General features: G+C 45.9%; 1 protein-coding gene and 1 pseudogene across 1 annotated transcript in view; one reads left to right on the top strand and one right to left on the bottom strand.

The window, feature by feature from the left end:
- The window catches only part of mrps9 (mitochondrial ribosomal protein S9), a 32,786-nt gene extending 31,260 nt beyond the window's left edge, over positions 1–1,526 (bottom strand). The window contains exons 1-2 of the mRNA XM_064970586.1: positions 1,406–1,526; positions 614–796 (exon numbers count right to left, since the gene is read on the bottom strand). Of these exons, the coding sequence (XP_064826658.1) occupies positions 614–796; positions 1,406–1,504 (282 nt within the window). The 5' untranslated portion in view covers positions 1,505–1,526. The remainder of the gene's footprint in view (positions 1–613; positions 797–1,405) is intronic.
- Positions 1,527–5,373: 3,847 nt separating this feature from the next.
- On the top strand, positions 5,374–24,163 carry LOC135543065 (NACHT, LRR and PYD domains-containing protein 3-like; annotated as a pseudogene).
- Positions 24,164–24,426: the final 263 nt, after the last annotated feature.

Below are 24,426 nucleotides of genomic sequence, written 5' to 3'. Positions count from 1 at the left end.
GCTAACAGTTCTGTTCATTATATAGAACGATGGTTAGACACCACCGGGAAGTGAAGGATCATGGGAAATCAAACTAAATGAGTGGGGCAAACGAAGCTAATGCATTCTTCCTTCGTAATGAATAAAACATGGGATGTGTGTGTGTGTGTGTGTGTGTGTGTGTATCAGGCGTTGCTAATACAGTGGACACAGCACATTACACAGTGCTGCCCCTGCTGGTGACTGTTAGAGTGTGTCTGTGTCATCGGCTCCACCAGATGCTGCTGATGGCATGCGGAGACAGACCAGAGACGATTCTCAACTACTGTTGGGGAATTAAACTAATATGGCTGGAAAACCACCTTAAAGACATGTGACATCTCCTCTGAGAAAGAAAGCATAATGTATCTATTCCAAATAAGGTGCCACCTTTCTAAACATTGCCTAGCCAAATGAATATCTCAATTGAGTTGAGGGGACACCATAGACTTACTGAGGTATGAATCAGTCTCTGATTGTAGGGTAAGGACAAAAAACTGCATTACACTACATCCATCTAGGGTTTACACTGCATCCCTCTATGAAGGACAGGAGTTGTACACCCCTCGTTAGACATAAGTGCAGTCTTTCTTACATTAATGTCCCCCTGAGTGAAGGTCTCAGGGTCCTCTCCCATCATGTTGGCTAGATGTCTCTTCCCGATGTTGAACTCCTCCACCTGCTTCTTGATGAACTCCTCTGAGAACTTCTCTGGGCCTGCTGCAGCCAGGTTCTTCCTGTGGAGCACAGCACTCACACATAGCTGTCTGGACAGCACCTGAGGTGTGGGAGAGAGGAGGTTCTTATGTTAGGATACATACTGTAGTATAGAACTGGTGCTTTAATAACCCAGGGCCTTGGTATCACAGGGGTGGATGAATGTCAGTTATCTGGGCTAATAGACAGTCTCTGTAGGTGGCTCTGGTCTTTTAGGTGCATTAAGGTAGTCTGAAATGGTGAGATTTGGCATTGACAAATAGACCAACTGATGGGCATTTGACAGCAAGGTATCCACTAGTAAATGGGACTAACATTGGATTAACGTAGTAAAACGTTAGCTAGCTATGCAAACAAGCTATGTGAGGCTTAGCTAACTAAGGTTCTATTAAACCAAAATATTGCGACTTGTATGTCCAATATGTTCATGTAGCTAGCTATGTCCATTATGGCATGCATGTTGAGACAAGAAGAACAATATCTAGAGAGTCAATTTGCTACTTAGCTCTCTGTCTGTCTTACTTCAATGACAGTTTACATGTGAGCTAGTTGACAAGGCAGCGCATTGCTACTAGCGCTAAGCTATTTCAAGGACAACTCAGCCCTTCTCTACAGTGCAGCCCCGTTGACATTTTCGTGAAAACATGCCAAATTAAACTCCTGGCTTTACCTGGCGAGTTAAATTGGACGAGACTGTGTTAAAATTGAAGCAGCAATTTCCACATTTCCAGAGAAAAGATCCCACGGTTCTTCCACCGGAGGCCGCCATGTTTGCTGTACGACGCTCTGGTGAAAACAGGAAGTACGTCGATAGCATTTGCATTTGTGTTACAATGTAACTGTTACAATGTTACTACATTTAATTTCTCACTGTATATTTGGCAAAATTCGGATACAAAGTATTTGTTTCTACAAAACAATAACCGTATTTGATAAATCTATCGAATAACTAGAATAAATGTATAGGTTTTTCAGTCCCTTTGTTGCATCCAACAATTAGTTGAAAAGATAGGTATTATAACAAATATGTGTTTTTATTTTTATGGGATATGAGGGCACTATGGGATATGAGGGCAGCATTATACTAGGGGATATATACTATGGGACATGAGGGCAGCATTATACTAGGGGATATATACTATGGGATATGAGGGCAGCATTATACTAGGGGATATATACTATGGGACATGAGGGCAGCATTATACTAGGGGATATATACTATGGGACATGAGGGCAGCATTATACTAGGGGATATATACTATGGGATATGAGGGCAGCATTATACTAGGGGATATATACTATGGGACATGAGGGCAGCATTATACTAGGGGATATATACTATGGGACATGAGGGCAGCATTCGTAATTTTGGTCAACGTTTCGTGTGGAACCCTAATTAGTAGGTAACAATTGAACTGGTACAAATCACCCAACCCTACTACACATGTTCAGAATGATCCACGAAAACTAATTCAAGCTGGAAGCTGTCCGACCACATGCAGAACGATTTGTCGACATGGTGAGTCGGGGGGTTTAAATAACAAACAGCAATACAACTATAAAACGTAACCAATATAAAACTACGCAAACAACCATACAACTATAAACTATACAACTGTACAGAAGTATACTATAATACAAGTATTCACTATGCTTCAGATGTAAAATAAGTGTTGGATACTTGGACTCCCCCTTCATGGATTTAAAACCATATAGGATTGTTGGAGGCATTGGCTGGAGGGAGTTTCCACCATTGCTAGTTTCCAAATGTTAAAATACTATTAATAAGAAACTCTTCTCTCCACTGCGTGTTCTCTCTCCTGGTGTTGTGTAAGGAGTTGTTCTATTATGAGACGACAAAGTAGAATATCATCTTCAAGACAAAGTAGAATATCATCTTCAAAACGGAAATTACACAAAGTAAATATTTCAGAAATGAACCCACACGACAGAGCAGAGTGAGTGAATGGAGTAAGGGTTATATAGTATAAGGGAGAGTAGTATCGCCTGGACTGAGTAAGAGAACATTGACTTAATGTTATGTGTTAAGTCTGACGTGGATCAGTACACACTGTTAAAAGGAGATACTGCCTCTCACAATGTTTTTCTTTAAATCTACTTTTTATCAAACCAGCTCTATATGAAGTGTTTGTGTAGTTAATTAACTCGTACTTGGTGGAGAGGAAGGGTTTATGGATGGACATGAGGAAATGAGTTAGAAACTGTGAGCAGTGGTTGAAAAGTACCCAAATGCCATACTTGAGGAAAGATAAAGATAATAGTAAAGGTAATAGAAAATGACTGAAGTAAAAGTGAAATTTACCCAGTAAAATACTACTTGAGTAAAAGTCTAAAATTATTTGGTTTAAAATATACTTAAGTATCCAAATTAAAAGTACAAGTATAAATAATTTAAAATTCCTTATATTAAGCAAACCAGACAGCATGATTTTCTTTTTTTATGAATAGCGGGGGGACACTTCAACATTCAGACATCGTTTACAAACTAAGCATTTGTGTTTAGTGAGTCTGACAAATTGGAGGCATTCGGGATGACTAGGGATGTTCTCTTGATAAGTGTGTGAATTAGACAATTTTCCTGTCCTGCTAAGCATTCAAAATGCAACTAGTACTTTTGGGTGTCAGGGAAAATGTAAGGAGTAAAAAGTACATTATTTTCTTTAGTAATGTAGTGAAGTAAAAGTTGTCAACAATATGTCAAAAAACTACTTAAGTAGTACTTTAAAATATTTTTTACTTAAGTACTTTCCACCACTGACTGTGAGTATATTTGGGTGTGTACACTTGAATTCTGTTTGATGTATAAACATATTCACCAACATTCTTCTCTCTGTTACAACATGTTTAGGCTTACAGTGGTGAGACAATGTTGGGGACCAACTGGTTCCTACAGGGAGGAGGTGGATCAGTGAAACGCTTTGTACCTTGGCTCTCCCTTCAGTTCACCAGACAGCAGAATGAAGAGCAGAGCTTCACACAAAGGGGAGAAATAAATGACTAATGATCACTACTGTAAGTTGTTGGGTCGTGTGTAATATGCTAGTGATACAGTGCATTTGAAAAGTATTCAGACCGTATTCTGACTTTTTCCACATTTTGTTACATTACAGCCTTTTCCTAAAATTGATTCAATTGTTTTTCCACCTCATCAATCTACAAGCAATACCCCATAATAACAATGCAAAAATAGTTTTTTTAGCAAAATTATACAAATAAAAAAAACATCAATATTACATTTACATAAGTATTCATACCCTTCACTCAGTACTTTGTTGAAGCACCTTTGGCAGAAATTACAGCCCCGATTCTTCTTGGGTATGACGCTACAGGCTTGGCACACCTGTATTTGGGGAGTTTCTCCCATTCTTCTCTGCAGATCCTCTCAAGCTCTGTCATGTTAGGTGGGGAGCGTCGCTGCACCGCTATTTTCAGGTCTCTCCAAAGATGTTTGATCGGGTTCAAGTCCGGGCTCTGGCTGGGCCACTCAAGGACATTCAGATACTTGTCCCAAAGCCACTCCTGCGTTGTCTTGGCTGTGTGTCTTTAGGGTTGTTGTCCTGTTGGAAGGTCAACCTTTGCCCCAGTCTGAGGTCCCGGGCGCTCTGGAGCAGGTTTTCATCAAGGATCACTTTGTACTTTTCTCTGTTCATTTTTCCCTCGATCCTGACTATTGTTCCAGTCCCTGCTGCTTAAAAACATCCCCACAGAATGTTTCTGCCACCGCTATGCTTCACCGTAGGGATGGTGCCAGGTTTCCTCCAGACGTAACGCTTTGCATTCTGGCCAAAGAGTTCAATGTTGGTTTCATCAGACCAGAAAATCTTGTTTCTCATGGTCTGAGAGTCCTTTAGGTGCCTTTTGGCAAACTCCAAGCGGGCTGTCATGTTCCTTTTACTGAGGAGTGGCTTCCGTCTGGCCACTCTACGGTAAAGGCCTGATTGGTGGAGTGCTGCAGAGATAGTTGTTCTTCTGGAAGGTTCTCCCATCTCCACAGAGGAATCCTGGAGCTCTGTCAGAGTGACCATCGTGTTCTTCGTCACCTCCCTGACCCAGGCCCTTCACCCCCGATTGGTCAGTTTGGCTGGGGGACCAGCTCTAGGAAAAGTCTTGTTGGTTCCAAACTTCTTACATTTAAGAATGATGGAGGCCACTGTGTTCTTGGGGACCTTCAATGCTGCAGACATTCCCCAAATCTGTTCCCCCGACACAATCCTGTCTCGGAGCTCAACGGACAATTCCTTTTAGAATAAGGCTGTAACGTAACAAAATGTTGAAAAAGGGTAAGGGGTCTGAATACTTTCTGAATGCATTGCATATTCAAAGCGTTGTTTTGTTGCTTAGCCAGTAATGTCGGTTATAGACACTTTCTAGCTTGAGTCGCAAGAAAATACCAATCCTGGTCCTGGAGAGTTAGGTGTGCAGGCTTTAGTTCCAGCCCAGTACTAATACACCTGACTAGCTACAACGGTGAGACTGTAAAGATTTTCCCGGGTAGGGGGCTCGGCTTGGATGCATTTGACTTTTAAGAATGCTGCATGACTATCATGGCAGATGAGTCATGTGTATCTGAAGTCTATTGCAGATATCTTCCTCATGTCTTATCCTCAGTCATCCAAAATGTCTTCTGTTGCTGAGCTTCTGCTGGCCACTCTGGAGGACCTGCTCAAAGTAGATCTAAAGACGTTTAAATGGCGCCTGACCCAGGACGTGCTGGAAGGCTTTCCTCACATTCCAGTGAGCCAGCTGGAGAATGCTGACAGACTGGACATTACAAACACAATGGTGGAGACCTATGGTCCTGAGGGAGAAGATCTCACTGGAAATCCTGAGGAAGATGAATCAGAACCAACTGTCTGACAGGTTAAAGAACCAGTACAATGAGGGTGAGACAACAGAAGCAGCAGGTTAGACAATTATACTACGTTTAAGATTATCATTTTTACATAACAAGCAGCAACACATGGCAGGCAGCAGAAAATCCCAGACGAAACTGATGTACTACAAGAGCTTTCTTTCACTCTCTCTCTCTCGCTCTCTCTCTCTACCTCTCTCTCCCTCTCTCTCTCTCTCTCTCTCCCTATCTCTCCCTCTCTCTCTCCCTCTCTCTCTGCCTCTCTCTCCCTCTCTCTCACTCTCTACCTCTCTCTTTCTCTCAGCCCCGAGTGCTCCAGTGGTTTTAGAAGTCAGAGGTAAGCTGTTTGAATCAACACAACAGCACCCAGCGGGCAGAATTTGAAACGTGCATATGCCGTGTTCACATACTGTTGGAGTTATTGGACGGCAAGTAGCCTAGTGGTTAGAGCATTGGGTCAGTAAACTAAATGTTGCTGGATCAAATCCCTGAGCTGACAAGGTAAAAATCCACTGTTCTGCCCCTGAGTCAGAGGTAAGCAGTTAACCCACTGTTCCTAGGCTGTCATTGTAAATTACATTTTGTTCTTGGCTGACTTGTCTAGTTAAATAAAGATAAAATAAAAATCGGAAATGTCTAGTTCCGACTGGGACATTTCACTTGAACAACTCTCCCAGTTGCAATTACAGTATAAGTGGGAAACTCAGAGAAAATGTTGTGGTGATTGACTTTCTCAACCAAAAGATGACCATAAATCTATTTTTGACAACTATGACATCATCAATATGGATAATGTAAGTAGTTTGACCATATTGTCAATGTTTTGCAAGCTTGCTAACTTTATTATTAGTAATGTTATCTAGCCTATCAAGCTAGTTGTATCACAACCAGCCGTGATTGGGAGTCCCATAGGGTGGCCGACAAATGGGCGAGCGTCGTCCGGGTTTGGACGGTGTAGGCCGTCATCATAAATAAGAATTTGTTCTTAACTGACTTGCCAAGTTAAATACAGGTCAAGTAAAAAAGCACAAGAATGAAACAGTCGTATTTCCGACATCACAACTAGACAAATTTGTGAACATGGCAATAGCAGCAGGATAATGTTTTGAGTTGGAGGTGCTGACCGGCGGGTGGGGGTGGCTTTAATTCATGCAATTCTACATCGTTTTACATGAAATCCCAGCCTATACTCTGACACTGACAAACTGAGATCAATAACAATGACCTCGTCTTGAATGCAACCAATAGCCACATTTTTTCCACAAGTTATTGCTCCTTGGTGGCTAGATTATGCTCTCTTGTGTAGCCTAGTATTTTGTTTCTTTCTTTCTGTACAGCCATAATTATATACATTTGCCAAATGTATTTAAATGTATCAGCTGCAGCACCTTCAGCACCCCTAATTCCCATGGCAATGGACTTCATTATGATGTCATATTCTGGTAGGAAACTGGTTCTGCTTGAGAAGACCAGGTAAGATACAGTGCAGTCTGAATGTATTCAGATTAATCTCATCAATATTCATGCAACACCCCGTTATGACAAAGCAAAAACAGGTTTTTAGATATTTTTTGCAAATGTATTAAAAATGTTAAACTGATATCACATTTACATAAGTATTCAGACCCTTTACTCAGAACTTTTGTTCAAGCCCCTTTGGCAGTGATTACAGCCTCCAGTCTTCTTGGGTATGACGCTACAAAGCTTGGCACACTTGTATTTGGGGAGTTTCTCCCATTCTTCTCTGCAGATCCTCTCAAGCTCTGTCAGGTTGGATGGGGAGCTTTGCTGCACAGAGTCTCTGCAAAAATGTTTGACCGGATTCAAGTCCAGGTTCTGGCTGGGCCACTCAAGGATATTCAGAGACTTGTCCTGAAGCCACTCCTGCGTTATTAAAGAGTTCAATCTTGGTTTCATCAGACCAGAGATTCTTGTTTTTATGGTCTTCTTTTATGGTTTTGGTGCCTTTTTTGGCAAACCAAACCCGACCTTCAAATCTGCAGAAATGTTTCGGTACCCTTCTCCAGATCTGTGCCTCAACACAATCCTGTCTCGGATCTCTACGGACAATTCCTTCGACCTCATGGCTTGGTTTTTGCTCTGATATGCACTGTCAACTGTGGGACCTTATATAGACATGTGTGTGCCTTTCCAAATCCTATCCAATCAATTGAATTTACCACAGGTGGACTCCAAACAAGTTGTAGAAACATTTAAAGGATGATCAATGGACACAGGATGCACCTGAGCCCCATTTCCAGTCACATAGCAAAGGGGCTGAATACTTATCTAAGTAAGATTTTCATTATTTTTTTTAACACCTTTACAAACATTTCTAAAAACTGTTTTCGCTTTGTCAAGTATGAGTAGATTGAGGAGATAGTTTTATTTAATACATTTTAAAAAAGGCTGTAATGTAACAACATGTAGAAAAAGGAAAAAGGTCTGAATACTTTCTGAATGCAGTGGATACCAGATTATTTTTTTAAATTCAACCTTTAGGCAAGTCAGTTAAGACGCCGTTCTTATTTACAATGACGACCTACACCGGCCAAACTAGGACGACGCTGGGCCAATTTTGTGCCACCCTATGGGACTCCCAATCACGGCCGGTTGTGATACAGTCTGAATTCGAACCAGGTTGTCTGTAGTGACGCCTCTAGCACTGAGATGCAGTGTCTTAGATAACCAGGTAATAACCAGATACCAACCAGGTAAAGACGTCTTCTATCATGCCGACATCGAGACATCATGTAAAATATGTCATATTTTGGTTATTATCTGGTGAAATAACCAGATAATTTATGGTTGCTAAATAGACGTTTGACAAAACAACCTGACCAAAACATGTCATAATGACGTCAATACACACACACAAACACATACCGTTACCATGGCAGTATATAAAAAGTAAACTTACTGGATCTTTTTTTTCTTTCTTGCAGTCCAAGACAAACTGAAATCCTACCTCCTAAGACATTGATTTCATCTTTCCACTTCCTTTTTGCAAAATTAATTCTAATATGGGGGAAAAGGACTGCAGTCTGATTGAACTGCTTCATAGATTCTTCAGTGTCATGGGACCGGTGAAGACCCTGGGGGAAGGTTCTAAAGTTCTGTTCATCTTTGATGGTCTGGACGAGAGTCGACTTCCTCTGAACTTCAACAGTAAGGTTCTGACAGACGACACAAAGCCAGCCTCGCTGGACCAACCGATCACAACCCTCATCACAGGAGAGCTCCTCCCCTCTGCTCTCATCTGGATAACCTCCCGACCTGCTGCAGCCAATCAGATCCCTCGTCAACACATCCGCCAGTGGACAGAGGTACAAGGGTTCAATGACCAACAGAAGGAGAAGTACTTCACAAAGAAAATTAGTGATAAGAACCTGGCCAGCAGAATCATCAACCATGTCAAGTCATCAAGGAGCCTCCACATCATGTGCCACATAGCTGTGTTCTGTTGGATTGTAGCCACTGTTCTAGAGAAGCTGTTGGATGAAGCAGGGAGTGGAGATTTGCCCAAAACCCTGACTGAGACATACTTACACTTCCTGATCTTTCAGACAGACAGGATGAGAGCAAAAGGGAATTCCGTAGGAAGTGACAACATAGTCCTCAAACTTGGAGAGCTGGCATTTCATCAGCTGGAGAAGGGATATCTTATCTTCTATGAGGAAGACCTGACAGAGTGTGGCATTGGAGTCAGAAAAGCATCTGTGTACTCAGGTTTGTGCACCGGGATCTTGAAGGTGGAGGGGAGGACCAGTCAGAAGACAGTGTTCAGCTTTGTTCATCTGAGCATCCAGGAGTGTCTTGCTGCTGTTTATGTGTTTCTCACATTCATAAATTGCAATAAAAACCCACTGGTCCAACAGAACTCCTCCTTTTTGCGGAAACTTCGGAAACACCAACCTATGATGAACTTACTCAAGAGTGCAGTGGACAAGGCTCTAAAGAGTAAGAATGGACACCTGGACCTGTTCCTCTGTTTCCTTCTGGGCCTCTCACTGGAGTCCAATTAGACTCTCCTACAAGGCCTACTGACACAGACAGGAAGCAGCTCACAGACCAATGAGGAAATAGTTGAGTACATCAAGATGAAGATCAGGAAGAATCCCTCTCCGGAGAGATGCATCAATCTGTTCCACTGTCTGAGTGAGCTGAATGACCATTCTCTAGTGAAGGAGATCCAAAGATACCTGAGCTCAGGAAGTCTCTCAGCAGCCAAACTGTCACCTGCACAGTTTTCAGCTCTGGTGTTTGTGTTGTTGACTTCAGAAGAAGAGCTGGATGTGTTTGACCTGAAGAAATACTTTAGATCTGAGGATGCTGCCAGTAGTCAAAGCCTCCAGAACAGCCCTGTGAGTAACTGTTAGGACATTTTAAATACTGATCATCAGGAAGAAATATTTCAATATATATACAGTTGAAGTCGGAAGTTTACAGACACTTAGGTTGGAGTCATTAAAACTTGTTTTTCAACCACTCCAACTTTCTTGTTAACCAACTATAGTTTTGGGAAGTCGGTTAGGACACCTACTTTGTGCATAACACAAGTCATTTTTCCAACAATTGTTTACAGACAGATTATTTCACTTATAATTCACTGTATCACAATTCCAGTGGGTCAGAAGTGTACTGAGTTGACTGTGCCTTTAAATAGCTTGGAAAATTCCATAAAATGACATCATGGTTTAGAAGCTTCTGATAGGCTAATTGACATAATTTGAGTTAATTGGAGGTGTACCTGTGGATGTATTTCAAGTCCTATCTTTAAACTCTGTGCCTCTTTGCTTGACATCATGTGCAAATCAAAAGAAATCAGCCAAAAACTCAGAAAAAAATGGTAGACTTCCACAGGTCTGGTGCATCCTTGGGAGCAATTTCCAAACACCTGAAGGTACCACGTTCATCTGTAGAATCAATAGTATGCAAGTATAAACACCATGGGACCATGCAGCCGTCATACCGCTCAGGATGGAGACGCGTTCTGTCTCCTAGAGATGAATGTACTTTGGTGTAAAAAGTGCAAATCAATCTCGGGGCAATAGCAAAGGACCTTGTGAAGATGCTGGAGGAAACAGGTACAAAAGTATCTATATCCACAGTAAAACGAGTCCTATATCGACATAACCTGAAAGGTCACTCATCAAGGAAAAAGCCATTAATCCAAAACCTCCATACAAAAGCCAGCCTACTGTTTGCAACTGCATGGGGACAAAGATCATACTTTTTGGAGAAATGTCCTCTGGTCTGATGAAACATAAATAGAACTGTTGGACATAATGACCATCGTTATGTTTGGAGGAAAAAGGGGGATGCTCGCAAGCCAAAGAACACCATCCCACACCATCCCAACCATGAAGCACGGGGGTGGCAGTATCATGTTTTGCGGGTACTTTTCTGCAGGAGGGACTGGTGCACTTCACAAAGTAGTTGGCATCATGAAGAATGAAAATCACGAGTATATATTGAAGCAACACCTCAAGACATCAGTCAGAAAGTCATAGCTTGTTCACAAATGGGTCTTCCAAATGGACAATGACCCCAAGCATACTTCCAAAGTTATGGCAAAATGGCTTTAAGGACAACAAAGTCAAGGTATTGGAGTGGCCCTCACAAAGCTCTGACCTCAATCCTATAGAACATTTGTGGGCAGAACTGAAAAAGCATGTGTGAGCAAGGAGGCCTACAAACCTGACTCAGTTGCACCAGCTCTGTCAGGAGGAATGGGCCAAAATCCACCCAACTTATTGTGGGAAGCTCGTGGAAGGCTACCCAAAACGTTTGACCCAAGTTAAACAATTTAAAGGCAATGCTACCAAATACTAATTGAGTGTATGTAAACTTCTGACCCACTGGGAATGTGATGAAAGAAATATAAGCTGAAATAAATAATTCTCTCTACTATTATTCTGAAATTTCACATTCTTAAAATAAATTGGTGATCCTAAACGACCTAAGCCAATTAATTTTTACTAGTATTAAATGTCAGGAATTGTGAAAAACGGAGTTTAAATGTATTTGGCTCAGGTGTAACTTCCGACTTCAACTGTGTGTGTGTGTGTGTGTGTGTGTGTGTGTGTGTGTGTGTGTGTGTGTGTGTGTGTGTGTGTGTGTGTGTGTGTGTGTGTGTGTGTGTGTGTGTGTGTGTGTGTGTGTATATATACATATGTGTATATAAGTATTTATACATGTGTATTTGTGTATATATATATATATATATATATATATATATATATATATATATATATATATATATATATATATAGTTATAGTCCTATGCTACTTCTCAAATAACATGCTGTAAAACCTCATTGTCTATTTTAAACATCTTATTTAGGCTGAATCAATGTAACCTCTCAAAATGATGCTGCAAAGTGCTGGGCACAGCTCTCATCTCCTCACACTTGGAAGAGCTGGACCTGAGTGGCAACGACCTGCAGGATTTAGGAGTGAAGCTGCTCTCTGCTGGACTGCAAAGTCCACAATGTAAACTGTGACACTGAAGTGAGTATCCCTGTACTTGTTCAACAAGTAATAATTGTATATTACATCAACATGTGTTTTGAGGCCAATTTCAGTTTAATTAACTTTCAGTTTCAATACTGCAAAACAAACGTCCTGTAAAACAAACTTTTAAATCCACATCATTTTAATTTTCTCCAATAATTAATTCAGCAATTATTTTTTAGCAATATTGTAGCCATGCTGATAGGAATATAACTATTTTAGCAATACTTTAGTTTTCCTCGTTGTTTGTGAGCAACATGGTTTAGAAGTGTCTGAAATAGTTTAGTACCTCGTACAGTACTTTATCATAGTCCAATGTGAACATCACATTTTAGACTGAAGTTTAATCCATATCAACTTTGAGAGAAGAAGCAAAATGCATCAGTCATTTTTGATATTCGTGTGAAATCCTCATGCAGGCTGTCAGGCTGTCAGGTCACAGAGGAAGGATGTGCTGCTCTGGCTTCAGCTCTGAGGTCAAACCCCTCCCACCTGAGAGAGCTGGACCTGAGCTACAATGACCCAGGAGACTCAGGAGGGAAGCTGCTCTATGCTATATGGGAGGATCCACACTGTAAACTGGAGAAACTCAAGTATGTTGAGGTTTTGGATCAATCAGTACTCAGTGTAACACAATGTATTCTCCAGTATGTCTCCATCCTCTGTGTGTTTACAGTAAAGTGTGTGTGTGTGTGTGTGTGTGTGTGTGTGTGTGTGTGTGTGTGTGTGTGTGTGTGTGTGTGTGTGTGTGTGTGTGTGTGTGTGTGTGTGTGTGTGTGTGTGTGTGTGTGTGTGTGTGTGTGTGTGTGTGTGTGTGTGTGTGTGTGTGTGTGTGTGTGTGTGAGACTAATTGACTGTCTGCTCCTCTGCTTTTCCTATAGTGTGGACCATGGTAGAAGGGGCAGGTTAAAATCAGGGCCCCAAAAATGTGAGTTTTTTGTTTAATGCATGAACATAGGCTGTGTGTGTTGGACCTGGGTTTAATGCATGGATATAGGCTGTGTGTTTTGGACCTGGGTTTAATCAATGGATATAGGCTGTGTGTGTTGGACCTGGGTTTAATGGTTTAATGCATGGATATACCTGGGTTTAATGCATGGATATAGGCTGTGTGTTGGACCTGGGTTTAATGCATGGACATGGACCTGGGTTTATATGGATATAGGCTGTGTGTGTTGGACCTGGGTTTAATGCATGGATATAGGCTGTGTGTGTTGGACCTGGGTTTAATGCATGGATATAGGCTGTGTGTGTTGGACCTGGGTTTAATGCATGGATATAGGCTGTGTGTGTTGGACCTGGGTTTAATGCATGGACATAGGCTGTGTGTGTTGGACCTGGGTTTAATGCATGGACATAGGCTGTGTGTGTTGGACCTGGGTTTTAAATGCTTATTTTCTGTGTATTTTAGTATTTTCACAAATAATGTTGCCCTTATCAACTTATTCTATTGGAAATACTTTAAAGTATTTAAAAAAATATATTCCCGAATACAGTATTTCAAATTCCAAACAGACCCGGGGTCAAATGCATGGGAGTATTTAAATGTTTGTGTAAATACAGTGTCACGCCCTGACCTTAGAGCTTTTTATGTCTCTATTTTGTTTTGGTCGGGGTGTGATTTGGGTGGACATTCTATGTTCTATTTTCTATGTTTTGTATTTCTTTGTATTGGCCGGGTATGGTTCTCAATCAGGGACAGCTGTCTATCGTTGTCTCTGATTGGGAACCATACTATGGCAGCTTTTTTCCCACCTGTCTTTGTGGATAGTTAACTTTGTTAGTGGCATTATAGCCCAGTTAAGCGTCACGGTCGTGTCTTTGTTTTGTTGGTGACATTCATTCGAATAAAAGGAATATGTACGCTCACCACACTGCACCTTGGTCCGCTTCTTTCGACAGCCGTGACATACTGTGCATTTTCAAATACATGCTTTCCAAGTGTTTTTCTCCCCAAATACAGTATATTTCAATCCTGCTCTCCCCCATTTAGATGCCTGTGATCTGACACTGGACCCAAACACAGCACACAGAACCCTCTCTCTGTCTGAGGAGAACAGGAAGGTGGAATGGACCTGGAGGGAGCAGCCGTATTCTGATCACCCAGAGAGATTTGAGGACTATGAACAGGTGCTGTTAGAGAGGGTCTGACTGGGTGCTGCTACTGGGAGGTAGAGTTGAGTGGGAGGGTTTGCATCGCGGTAACATTAAAGGAATCAGCAGGAGAGGAAAGGGTCCTGACAGTCAGCTTGGAGCCAATGACAAGTCCTGGAATCTGAACAGCTTTTATGACAGTTACTCTGCCAGGTACAATTATAAGAGAACTGACATACTTGTCCCCACGTCCCGCTCCAACAGAGTGGGAGTGTATCTGGACTGGCCGGCCGCCACGCTGTCCTTCTACAGCGTCTCCTCTGACACACTGACCCACCTGCACACATTCCACTCTACATTCACTGAGCCCGTCTACCCAGGGTTTTATGTAAGGGGTGACACAGGGACTGTGACCCTGTGTCAGGTAGAATAACCTCCTGTGTCCTGGAGGAACACCTGAGTCTTCAGAGAAGTCATACTCCTTCCTGTTCAATCACATCTGGGTGACCTGATGGGATATGTTTCACTCTAATCATGACATGAATATACCGTACATCTCTAAAGCTGACTGACCTTGTAACTAGAATCATCCCATTGCTGTAAAAAAACTCCCATTTAAAATCTCTAGTTGTTATTGCTTTTCTTTATTGTTTGTAATAAAATGTTTCTAGAATGTTCAGGTTTTTTTAACATTCTACTTTTAGATGCAGGAAGCATAGGTGCTGTTGGCGTCTTTCAATATTTTACTAAAGTAGGATACATAGTACATACCACAGGAGGCTGGTGGCACCTTAACTGGGGAGGACGGGCTAGTGGTAATGACTGGAGAGGAATCAGTAGAATGGTATCAAATAACTTAATGTCATTCCATTTACTCCATTCCAGACATTATTATCAGCCGTCCTCCCCTCAACAGCCTCCTCTGGTACATAGACTTATTTGATATTATTGAGAGACTGAGGCACAAGGCAGTGAGCAGCAATAGGTTACAGTACATGAATGGGCAAGGGTAAACATCACTTCATAGGTCTATCAAGTAGTATGCAAGTGCAGATAATCTCTGCATCTAGAAGAAGAGGTAAGAAGCACACTGCAGACCTGGTTTGACTAGTTGTGTGTGTGGGTACTGTCAGAAAGATTGTGTGTGTGTGTGTGTGTGTGTGTGTGTGTGTGTGTGTGTGTGTGTGTGTGTGTGTGTGTGTGTGTGTGTGTGTGTGTGTGTGTGTGTGTGTGTGTGTGTGTGTGTGTGTGTGTGTGTGTGTGTGTGTGTGGTGTTTAGAGATCAATGCTGTGTCTTCACTGAGATTACTTTGATAGAGTTGGAATGGGAATTCTGGGAGATGAATCAAAGTGAAGGGGCGCAGACTCCCGGCCCGTGCCAGTCGATATGGTGGCGTGGTTAATTCGCCTAAGGAATGCTGTCGTCAAGCTAATGATAAACGGTGTTTGCCCTGGTTTTAGCCGCGAGCATGCCCCTGCTCACAAAGAAAAATAGTGTTCGACCCGTGGTCTCTAATTCACAGTGGGGGGTGAGGGGTGCCACATAAATCAAACCTCTGCCTCAGTCCCACTCTGACAGGACAGGAGAGCCTCAGCAGATTGGGTTGTGTGTGTGTGTGTGTGTGTGTGTGTGTGTGTGTGTGTGTGTGTGTGTGTGTGTGTGTGTGTGTGTGTGTGTGTGTGTGTGTGTGTGTGTGTGTGTGTGTGTGTGTGTGTCTCCAGTATGTCTCCGTCCTATGTGTGTTTACAGTAAAGTGTGTGTGTGTGTGTGTGTGTGTGTGTGTGTGTGTGTGTGTGTGTGTGTGTGTGTGTGTGTGTGTGTGTGTGTGTGTGTGTGTGTGTGTGTGCGCATGCCGAGGAGAGAGTTCTTCATGTTTAAAATGTGAAACATGACACTAGGTTGTAATTACTTCAAACAAGACAATGTTAGTGCTTCGTTTTTGTAATGTGTTTTAATGACAGCATTTTATTAATCTGGATTTTTGCGCTTAGTTAAAAATCCATCTGAATAGATAACAAATACCTTGCCAACTGTTAGACTGAAAGAGATATACTGTATAAGGAGAAGTACATTCATATATTGGACCTATATTATGGATGCCTGGTTGCTTGTTGGCACATCTATGATAGGCTACCTCGCTAACTCACATTAGGAAATTGGCTTCCATCCAATCCAGTCATTGTTCCGTAAGGACTACCAAGGCATTCCAGCAGACATTCATCCTGAAGGACACTGCCACAACAGACAACGATGACCTCCAGTCACTATGATGGCAGATTGAGTGACACTTATTAATTGTTGGCTATGGCCCACAAAATGAACCACACAACAAGTAATGGGGATATGAACACACAATATGGCTGTGTGCCAAGTCTTCTTGCTTCCTCATCTCCACCACGTACGTTTCCAGGCTGGTCTGGCTGGCGAGGGAGGAGGGAGAGGGCTTACCAGCGAGCCAAGGCTTTATTCCCGTCGTCGTCTCCTCTGCGCTTTACGCTGATTCCCTAATATCCTTAGTGCCCTGTGCCGTGGAAAAGCCCATCCCGCTGAAACATGGCTGTCATGCCTATAAGCCATTCATCGCTTTAAGAATCCATTATGGTCCATCCACAAACATGGACTCAGAGGGCCAGTCTGCACAAGCTCATTTTCCCTGGTATTTACCCCACTGATATGTAACAAAGAACCTCCTATAGATCACAATGGACGACAGGGGCTGTTGCAACACATTTGTGCATGGCCAGTAAATGATCAATGGATTCCCTTGGAGTATACCTTGTAGTAGCTATATTATTACCATTCATGTATATGTATCTATAGTATGCATATTAGTAAAGATTCCACCAAATTAGACATAGACAGTTAGAGAGGTAGTCATACAGTGTTGTGAGAATGAGAACATGTCCAAGGGCATCCTCCACCAGCCTGTACTGATGTCCTCTAAGATAAACTGGGTGATGCCCCTCTCTCCTCTCTAACCAAGGCCGAACACACTGCAGCAGTAGACAGCATCAATACATGATCTCCCTCTCTATATGTCTACTTATATACCTACCTACCTACCTGCCTGCCTACCTACCTACCTACCTACCTACCCATCTACCTACCTACCTACCTGCCTACCTACCTACCCATCTACCTAGCTACCTACCTACCTGCCTACCTACCCATCTACCTACCTACCTATCTATCTATCCACCTACCTACCTACCTACCTACCTACCTACCTACCTACCTATCCACCTACCTACCTACCTACCTACCCATCTACCTGCCTGCCTGCCTGCCTGCCTGCCCATCTACATACCTGCCTGCCTACCTACCTGCCTACCTGCCCATCTACCTGCCTGCCCTACCTGCCTGCCTGTCTATCTATCCACCTGCCTACCTGCCTACCTACCTTCCTATCCACCTCCACCCACCTGCCTGCCTGCCTGCCTGGCTGCCTGCCTGCTGCCTGCCTACCTGCCTGCCTACCCTGCCTCCTCCTGCCTACCTGCCTGCCTCCATCTACCTACTGCCTGCCTGCCTGCCTGCCTGCCTGCCTGCCTGCCTACCTGCCTGCCTGCCTACCTGCCTGCCTGCCTGCCCTGCCTGCCTGCCTGCCTGCCATCCCCTGCCTGCCTGCCTGCCTACCTGCCTGCCCTGCCTGCCTGCCTGCACCTGCCACCTACCTACCCACCTGCCTGCCTGCCTGCCTGCCTGCCCTGCCTGCCTGCCTGCCTGCCTGCCTGCCTGTCTGCCCACCTGCCTGCCCACCTGCCTGCCTGCCTGCCTGCCTGCCTGCCTGCCTGCCTGCCTGCCTGCCTGCCTGCATGCCTGCCTGCCTGCCTGCCTGCCTGCCTGCTACCCACCTGCCTGCCTGCCCACTGCCTGCCCACCTGCCTGCCTGCCTGCCCACCTGCCTGCCTGCCTGCCTGCCTTCCTGCCTGTACCTGCCTGCCTGCCTGCCTGCCTGCCCATCCGCCTGCCTGCCTGCCTGCCTGCCTGCCTGCCCACCTACCTACCTGCCTGCCTGCCTACCTACCTGCCTGCCTGCCTGCCTGTCCTGCCTGCCTGCCTGCCTGCCTGCCTGCCTGCCTGCCTGCCCTGCCTGCCTGCCTGCCTGCCTACCTGCCTACCTACCTGCCTACCTGCCTGCCTGCCTATCCTGCCTGCCTGCCTGCCCACCTGCCTGCCTGCCTGCCTGCCTACCTGCCTGCCTGCCTGCCTGCCTGCCTGCCTGCCTGCCTGCCTACCTGCCTGCCCACCTGCCTGCCAGCCTACCTGCCTGCCTGCCTGCCTGCCTGCCTGCCTGCCCTACCATCTACCTGCCTGCCTGCCTACCTGCCTGCTGCCTGCCTCCACCCACCTGCCCCTGCCTGCCTGCCTACCTGCCTGCCTGCCTGCCTGCCCACCTACCTGCCTGCCTGCCTGCCTCCACCTACCTGCCTGCCTGCCTGCCTGCCTGCCTGCCTGCCTGCCTGCCCTGCCTGCCCTGCCTGCCTGCCTGCCTGCCTGCCTGCCTGCCTGCCCCTGCCTGCCTGCCTGCCTGCCTGCCTACCCTGCCCACCTGCCTGCCTGCCTGCCATCCCTGCCTGCCTGCCTGCCTGCCTGCCTGCCTGCCCCATCCGCCTGCCTACCTGCCTGCCTACCTGCCTGCCTGCCTGCCTGCCTGCCTGCCTACCTGCCTACCTACCTACATGCCTGCCTGCCTGCCTGCCTGCCTGCCTGCCTGCCTGCCTGCCTGCCTGCCTGCCTGCCTGCCTGCCTGCCTGCCGCCTGCCTGCCCCTGCCTGCCTAACTGCCTGCCTGTCCACCTACCTACCTACCTACCTACCTATCCGCCCACCCTGCCTGCCTGCCTGCCTGCCTACCTGCCTGTCTACCTACTGCCGCCTGCCGCCTACCTCTGCCTGCCCTACCCACCTGCCTGTCTGCCTGCCTGCCTGCCTGCCTGCCCCACCAGCCTGTCTGCCTGCCTGCCTGCCTGCCTGCCCTGCCTGCCTGCCTGCCTATCCGCCTGCCTGCCTGCCTGCCTGCCCACCTGCCTGCCTGCCTGCCTGCCTACCTACCCACCAGCCTACCTACCTACCTACCTACCCACCCACCAGCTTACCTACCTACCTGCCTGACTACCTACCTACCTACCTACCTACCTACCTGCCTGCCTGCCTACCTGCCTATCTACCTGCCTGCCTACCTGCCTATCTACCTACCTGCCTGCCTACCTGCCTATCTACCTGCCTGCCTACCTATCTACCTACCTGCCTGCCTGCCTACCTGCCTATCTACCTACCTGCCTACCTGCCTACCTATCCGCCTACCTACCCACCTACCTGCCTGCCTGCCTACCTGCCTGCCTGCCTACCTGCCTATCTACCTACCTGCCTACCTGCCTATCTACCCACCTACCTACCCACCTACCTGCCTGCCTGCCTGCCTACCTGCCTGCCTGCCTACCTGCCTATCTACCTACCTGCCTACCTGCCTACCTACCCACCTACCTACCCACCTACCTGCCTGCCTGCCTACCTGCCTATCTACCTACCTGCCTGCCTGCCTGCCTACCTGCCTACCTACCCACCCACCTACCTGCCTGCCTGCCTACCTGCCTATCTGCCTACCTGCCTACCTGCCTACCTATCCGCCTACCTACCCACCTACCTGCCTGCCTACCTGCCTGCCTGCCTACCTGCCTATCTACCTACCTGCCTACCTGCCTACCTACCCACCTGCCTACCCATCTACCTGCCGGCCGTATTTATTAATAGTGTTTCCTATTCCTCTCCTTGGCTCTCTCGTTCCTCTGGTACTCCTTCGAGACAAACAGGCTTGCAACCACCTACATTAATTCAAGACCCTGCTATTCTCTGTCAAGAGTTCCCCCAACTCATCCTTCATAGAGAATGCTTTGCATAGTGTAAACCGCTTGTCTCCTCTTAGCGTGTGTGTGTGTATGAGTGTGAGGGTGTGTGTATCCCCCAAATTGCTTAATAACTAATCTCAGAGGAGAGGCAGGCGTGAGGTGAGTGGAGAGAGAGAGTTCCCCCCCCCCCTTGTGGAAACAGGCGTATGCTTTTGTCATGGATGCCAGCGCACCATACATATCCCCAGGCCTTCTTCAACAACCCCCACCTCCTCCCTCATTCAGGAACAAGCATGTGTACCCAAGCCAACACTGATTGGCCTCTTATCTGTTGTGAGCGGAGGGAGGGGGGAGAGAGGCAGGCAGTGATTGGAAAAGGCAGCCTGGGGATATGAGGCGACCACATGGTGTCGCAGAGCCAGTCCAGCGAGCAGCCTCCAAAACACACACACATTCAGAACAACACACATACAGATGTACACACTGTGCCACACCTGAACAACTAGTATATTAGTACACACATACTAAAAGTTCAAAAGGACTGCTGTCAATTTTGTCCAATATAAGTTTTCATACAGTATGAACACATAGGCCGGGATGGAGTTACCTTGTTATGATAAACAGGCTGTGTGTGCGTGAGTGCGTGTGTTTGTGTGTAAAACCCCATAGTACCATTTGAGGCCAGAGAGCAGCCGTCCTGGTCCTGGCCCCAACATGGCCCCTCACTGAGGGCCTCGGTTAGCAGCTGGGGTGCAGGACAGTTTAGGCTCTGACCTAATGCATCCCTAATGTGGCCAGGCACTAATGGCCTAGCTTGGCCTGAGGCCAGTCGGACTGCAGCCAGCTTGTCTTGACCAAAACGCTAAAGAGACGAGCTGAGGTGATTGTTGTCATTCTATAATGCCTGGGGTCAAAAAGTCTATTTCGCCCCCCACCAACGTAGCCAGCCTCAGGGTAGAGGCAGCAGTGCCACGATGAGGAGGGTGGTGGTGGGTGGCATTGGAGCCAGAGGGTTATAGTGGTTCTAATAATGGATGTCTATTCCACTCCTAACCAACACTTCTCTTCAGCCCTTTGTCTCCTTACTCATTCTCTCATGGCAAAAGGGTTTTCTATCAACCCTGTAGTACAGTGGAGGCTGGTGAGGGTAGGATGGCTCATAATAATGGCTGGAACGTCGCAAATAGAATGGCACAAACACATGGAAACCATGCGGTTGATGTATATGATACCATTCCACTGATTCCGCTCCAGCCATTACCAAGAGCCCATCCTCCCCAATTAAGGTGCCACCAGCCTCCTGTGTTAAAGTACCATCAAGCTCAACTCTGGACCTCAAAGCCAGTTCCACTGCCTGTTTCCATTGTTCCCCTCTAGTCAGGGACTGATTTAGACCTGGGACACCAGGTGTGTGCAATTAAACCAGCAGAAAACCAGCAGGCTCCGGACCTGGTAGGGTAAGAGTTGAGTATAGATGGTAGGGCAAGAGTTGAGTATAGATGTCCACAGATATTAGTCTTTTTTAGCAAGGGCCCATAGGGAGATGGGGAGCCTGGCTGTCCTGCTGAGGAGAGGAGGAGAGCTGGCTGGGAGAGCTACATTAAGCTAGCCACCCTCAGACTGAACACAGGGATTCACATCTAATGTCTTATTTGGGATTCAGCCCTGGAGGTTTCTCTAGAGAGCTTGACAATGAAATAGTAAACAGCTCAACTCTGGACCTCAAAGCCAGTTCCACTGCCTGTTTTCATTGTTCCCCTCTAGTCAGGGACTGATTTAGACCTGGGACACCAGGTGTGTGCAATTAAACCAGCAGAAAACCAGCAGGCTCCGGACCTGGTAGGGTAAGAGTTGAGTATCCCTGCTATAGTGGATATTATTCATTTAAATGTTTTTATTGAACCTTTATTTAACTAGACAAGTCAATTAAAAACAAATTCTTATTTTACAATGACGGCCTACCCTGGCCAAACCCTCCTCTAACCCGGAAGGCGCTGGGACAATTGTGCGCCGCCGTGTAGGACTCCCGATTACGGCCGGTTGTGATACAGCCCGGGATTGAAACAGGTTCTGTAGTGACGCCTCTGCACTGAGATGCAGTGCCTCAGACTGCTGTGTCCAGACTACTCTGCAGTAAACCTCAGGTTTACTGTTAGACCTTCCATCTAGTATTGGTATTACTATCAGTGTGTCTGTGGTCTTTGACTAATCACACAAACTGATCATCAGTGAACACTGATTCCCACAGTGAATCTAGTATGAGATCAGATGTCCCCGATCACTCTGCTGTGGCCACTGCCATTCTCCCACCCGTCCCGCTGAGCCACACAGTCTCCTACCGTGACGACTGTTTAGCTAGATATCCTATCTCTGACGGCCATGAAATCCCCCTCACAGCTGATCAAAGAGCAAAAGCATGAAGTGGAAATGAATTCACACTCGTGAAACCTTTTAATGAATAGAGACATTCTGCGGAGCGGAGACATAAAGCTGAACTGTCAGCGATTACCTGCTGGAATCAGCCTTCATCAATATCAGGCTAATTACAAAACACTCCTGGCAGGCCGTGAAACGAATCCACCACTGAGACAGATTGGACCGTGGCAGCTATAGATGTCCACAGATATTAGTCTTTTTTAGCAAGGGCCCATAGGGAGATGGGGAGCCTGGCTGTCCTGCTGAGGAGAGGAGAGCTGGCTGGGAGAGCTACATTAAGGTAGCCACCCTCAGACGGAACACAGGGATTCACATCTAATGTCTTACTGGGGCTTCAGCCCTGGAGGTTTCTCTAGAGATCTTGACAATGAAATAGTAAACATGATTTAGTATGACAAGATATAACAAGCTATAATATAAAGTAAAGTAAGTATATAATACAGGATAACATCACACGGTTTACCATTTTCTAAGATAACACATGATATTTGTCAGTCCTTTTAGCTCCTATGCTTCTCTTTCTGTCTTAGTTATGGGATGTCTCTGTATGGGTCTGGGTGTGACCATCAGGTGTCTGTGTCTCTGTAGTGGACCAGTGTGGCTCAGTGGCTCCCAGACCAAGCTTGGCTTCCGTCTAGCATATGGAACCACTTTGGAGAACTCTCTCTCTCTCTCTGTCTCTCTCTCTCTGTCTCTCTCTCTCTGTCTGTCTCTCTGTCTGTCTCTCTCTCTCTCTGTCTCTCTGTCTCTCTCTCTGTCTCTCTGTCTCTCTCTCTCTCTCTCTCTCTCTCTGTCTCTCTGTCTCTCTGTCTCTCTCTCTCTCTCTGTCTCTCTGTCTCTCTCTGTCTCTCTCTCTGTCTCTCTGTCTCTCTCTCTCTCTCTCTCTCTGTCTCTCTCTCTCTCTCTCTCTGTCTCTCTCTCTCTCTGTCTCTGTCTCTCTCTGTCTCTCTCTCTGTCTCTCTGTCTCTCTGTCTCTCTCTCTCTCTGTCTCTCTCTCTCTCTCTCTCTCTCTGTCTCTCTCTCTCTCTGTCTCTCTCTCTCTGTCTCTCTCTCTCTGTCTCTCTGTCTCTCTGTCTCTCTCTCTGTTGCTCTCTCTCTGTCTCTCTCTCTGTGTCTCTCTCTGTCTCTCTCTGTGTCTCTCTCTGTCTCTCTCTGTGTCTCTCTCTCTCTCTGTCTCTCTCTGTGTCTCTCTCGCTTTCTCTCCTCTCTCTCACGCTCTGTCTCGCTCTCTCTCTTGCTTTCTCGCGCTCTCTCTCTCTTTCTCTCTATATTAGGTTTCCCCCCTGAAACAAACTGAAGGGTTTACTTCAGTCCTTTCCCAGGATAAAATAAAGAAGTAGTCTCTTTTTCCTGCTCCCTCTTCCACCGGACAGTCTTCTCATTTCAGGTGAGTGTCGAGGTGGAGGCAGAGGCAGGGAGTCCCTGCACCGGAGAGAGGGAACAGCAGGAAGGAAGTCATTACAGCGTTGTGTGGAGAGGGGCGCTGGGGGCCCTGGGAGCCAGCTGGCGGCGGTTTGGGAGGAAGAGGTGCGCGGGAGGGGGGACCCAGACGGGACAGAGGAAACCCGAGCCCCTGGAAATAGCTGAGAATGCCCTAAGAAAAACTTCTGCCCGCTTCATCGCACCAACATTTCCCATAATGATCTCAGCCTGCAAATAGGATGAGTAGGGGTCTCCCCATACCCTACACCAGAGACACTTAGAGAGACAGGACTCATACACATACATGTACGTACACACAAAAAACCCTAATAAAGAAGTTGGGGAACAACTTGTTTCACAGTGAGCTTATCTTACTTATTGTAACACTTGAAGGATTTCACAATCAAATCAAAAGCAGGCCTACTTTATGCCTGTGCTGAATCAGACTGGTGCTAGTTGCAGTGAAGACCTATCTGGGCAAATATTCAGATATTTGAACAT

The sequence above is a fragment of the Oncorhynchus masou genome, chromosome 7 (genome assembly GCF_036934945.1).
Source record: "Oncorhynchus masou masou isolate Uvic2021 chromosome 7, UVic_Omas_1.1, whole genome shotgun sequence".
Classification (NCBI taxonomy): domain Eukaryota; kingdom Metazoa; phylum Chordata; class Actinopteri; order Salmoniformes; family Salmonidae; genus Oncorhynchus; species Oncorhynchus masou.
Note: the sequence above shows the minus strand (reverse complement) of the source record. Positions and strands in the feature narration are given on the sequence as shown.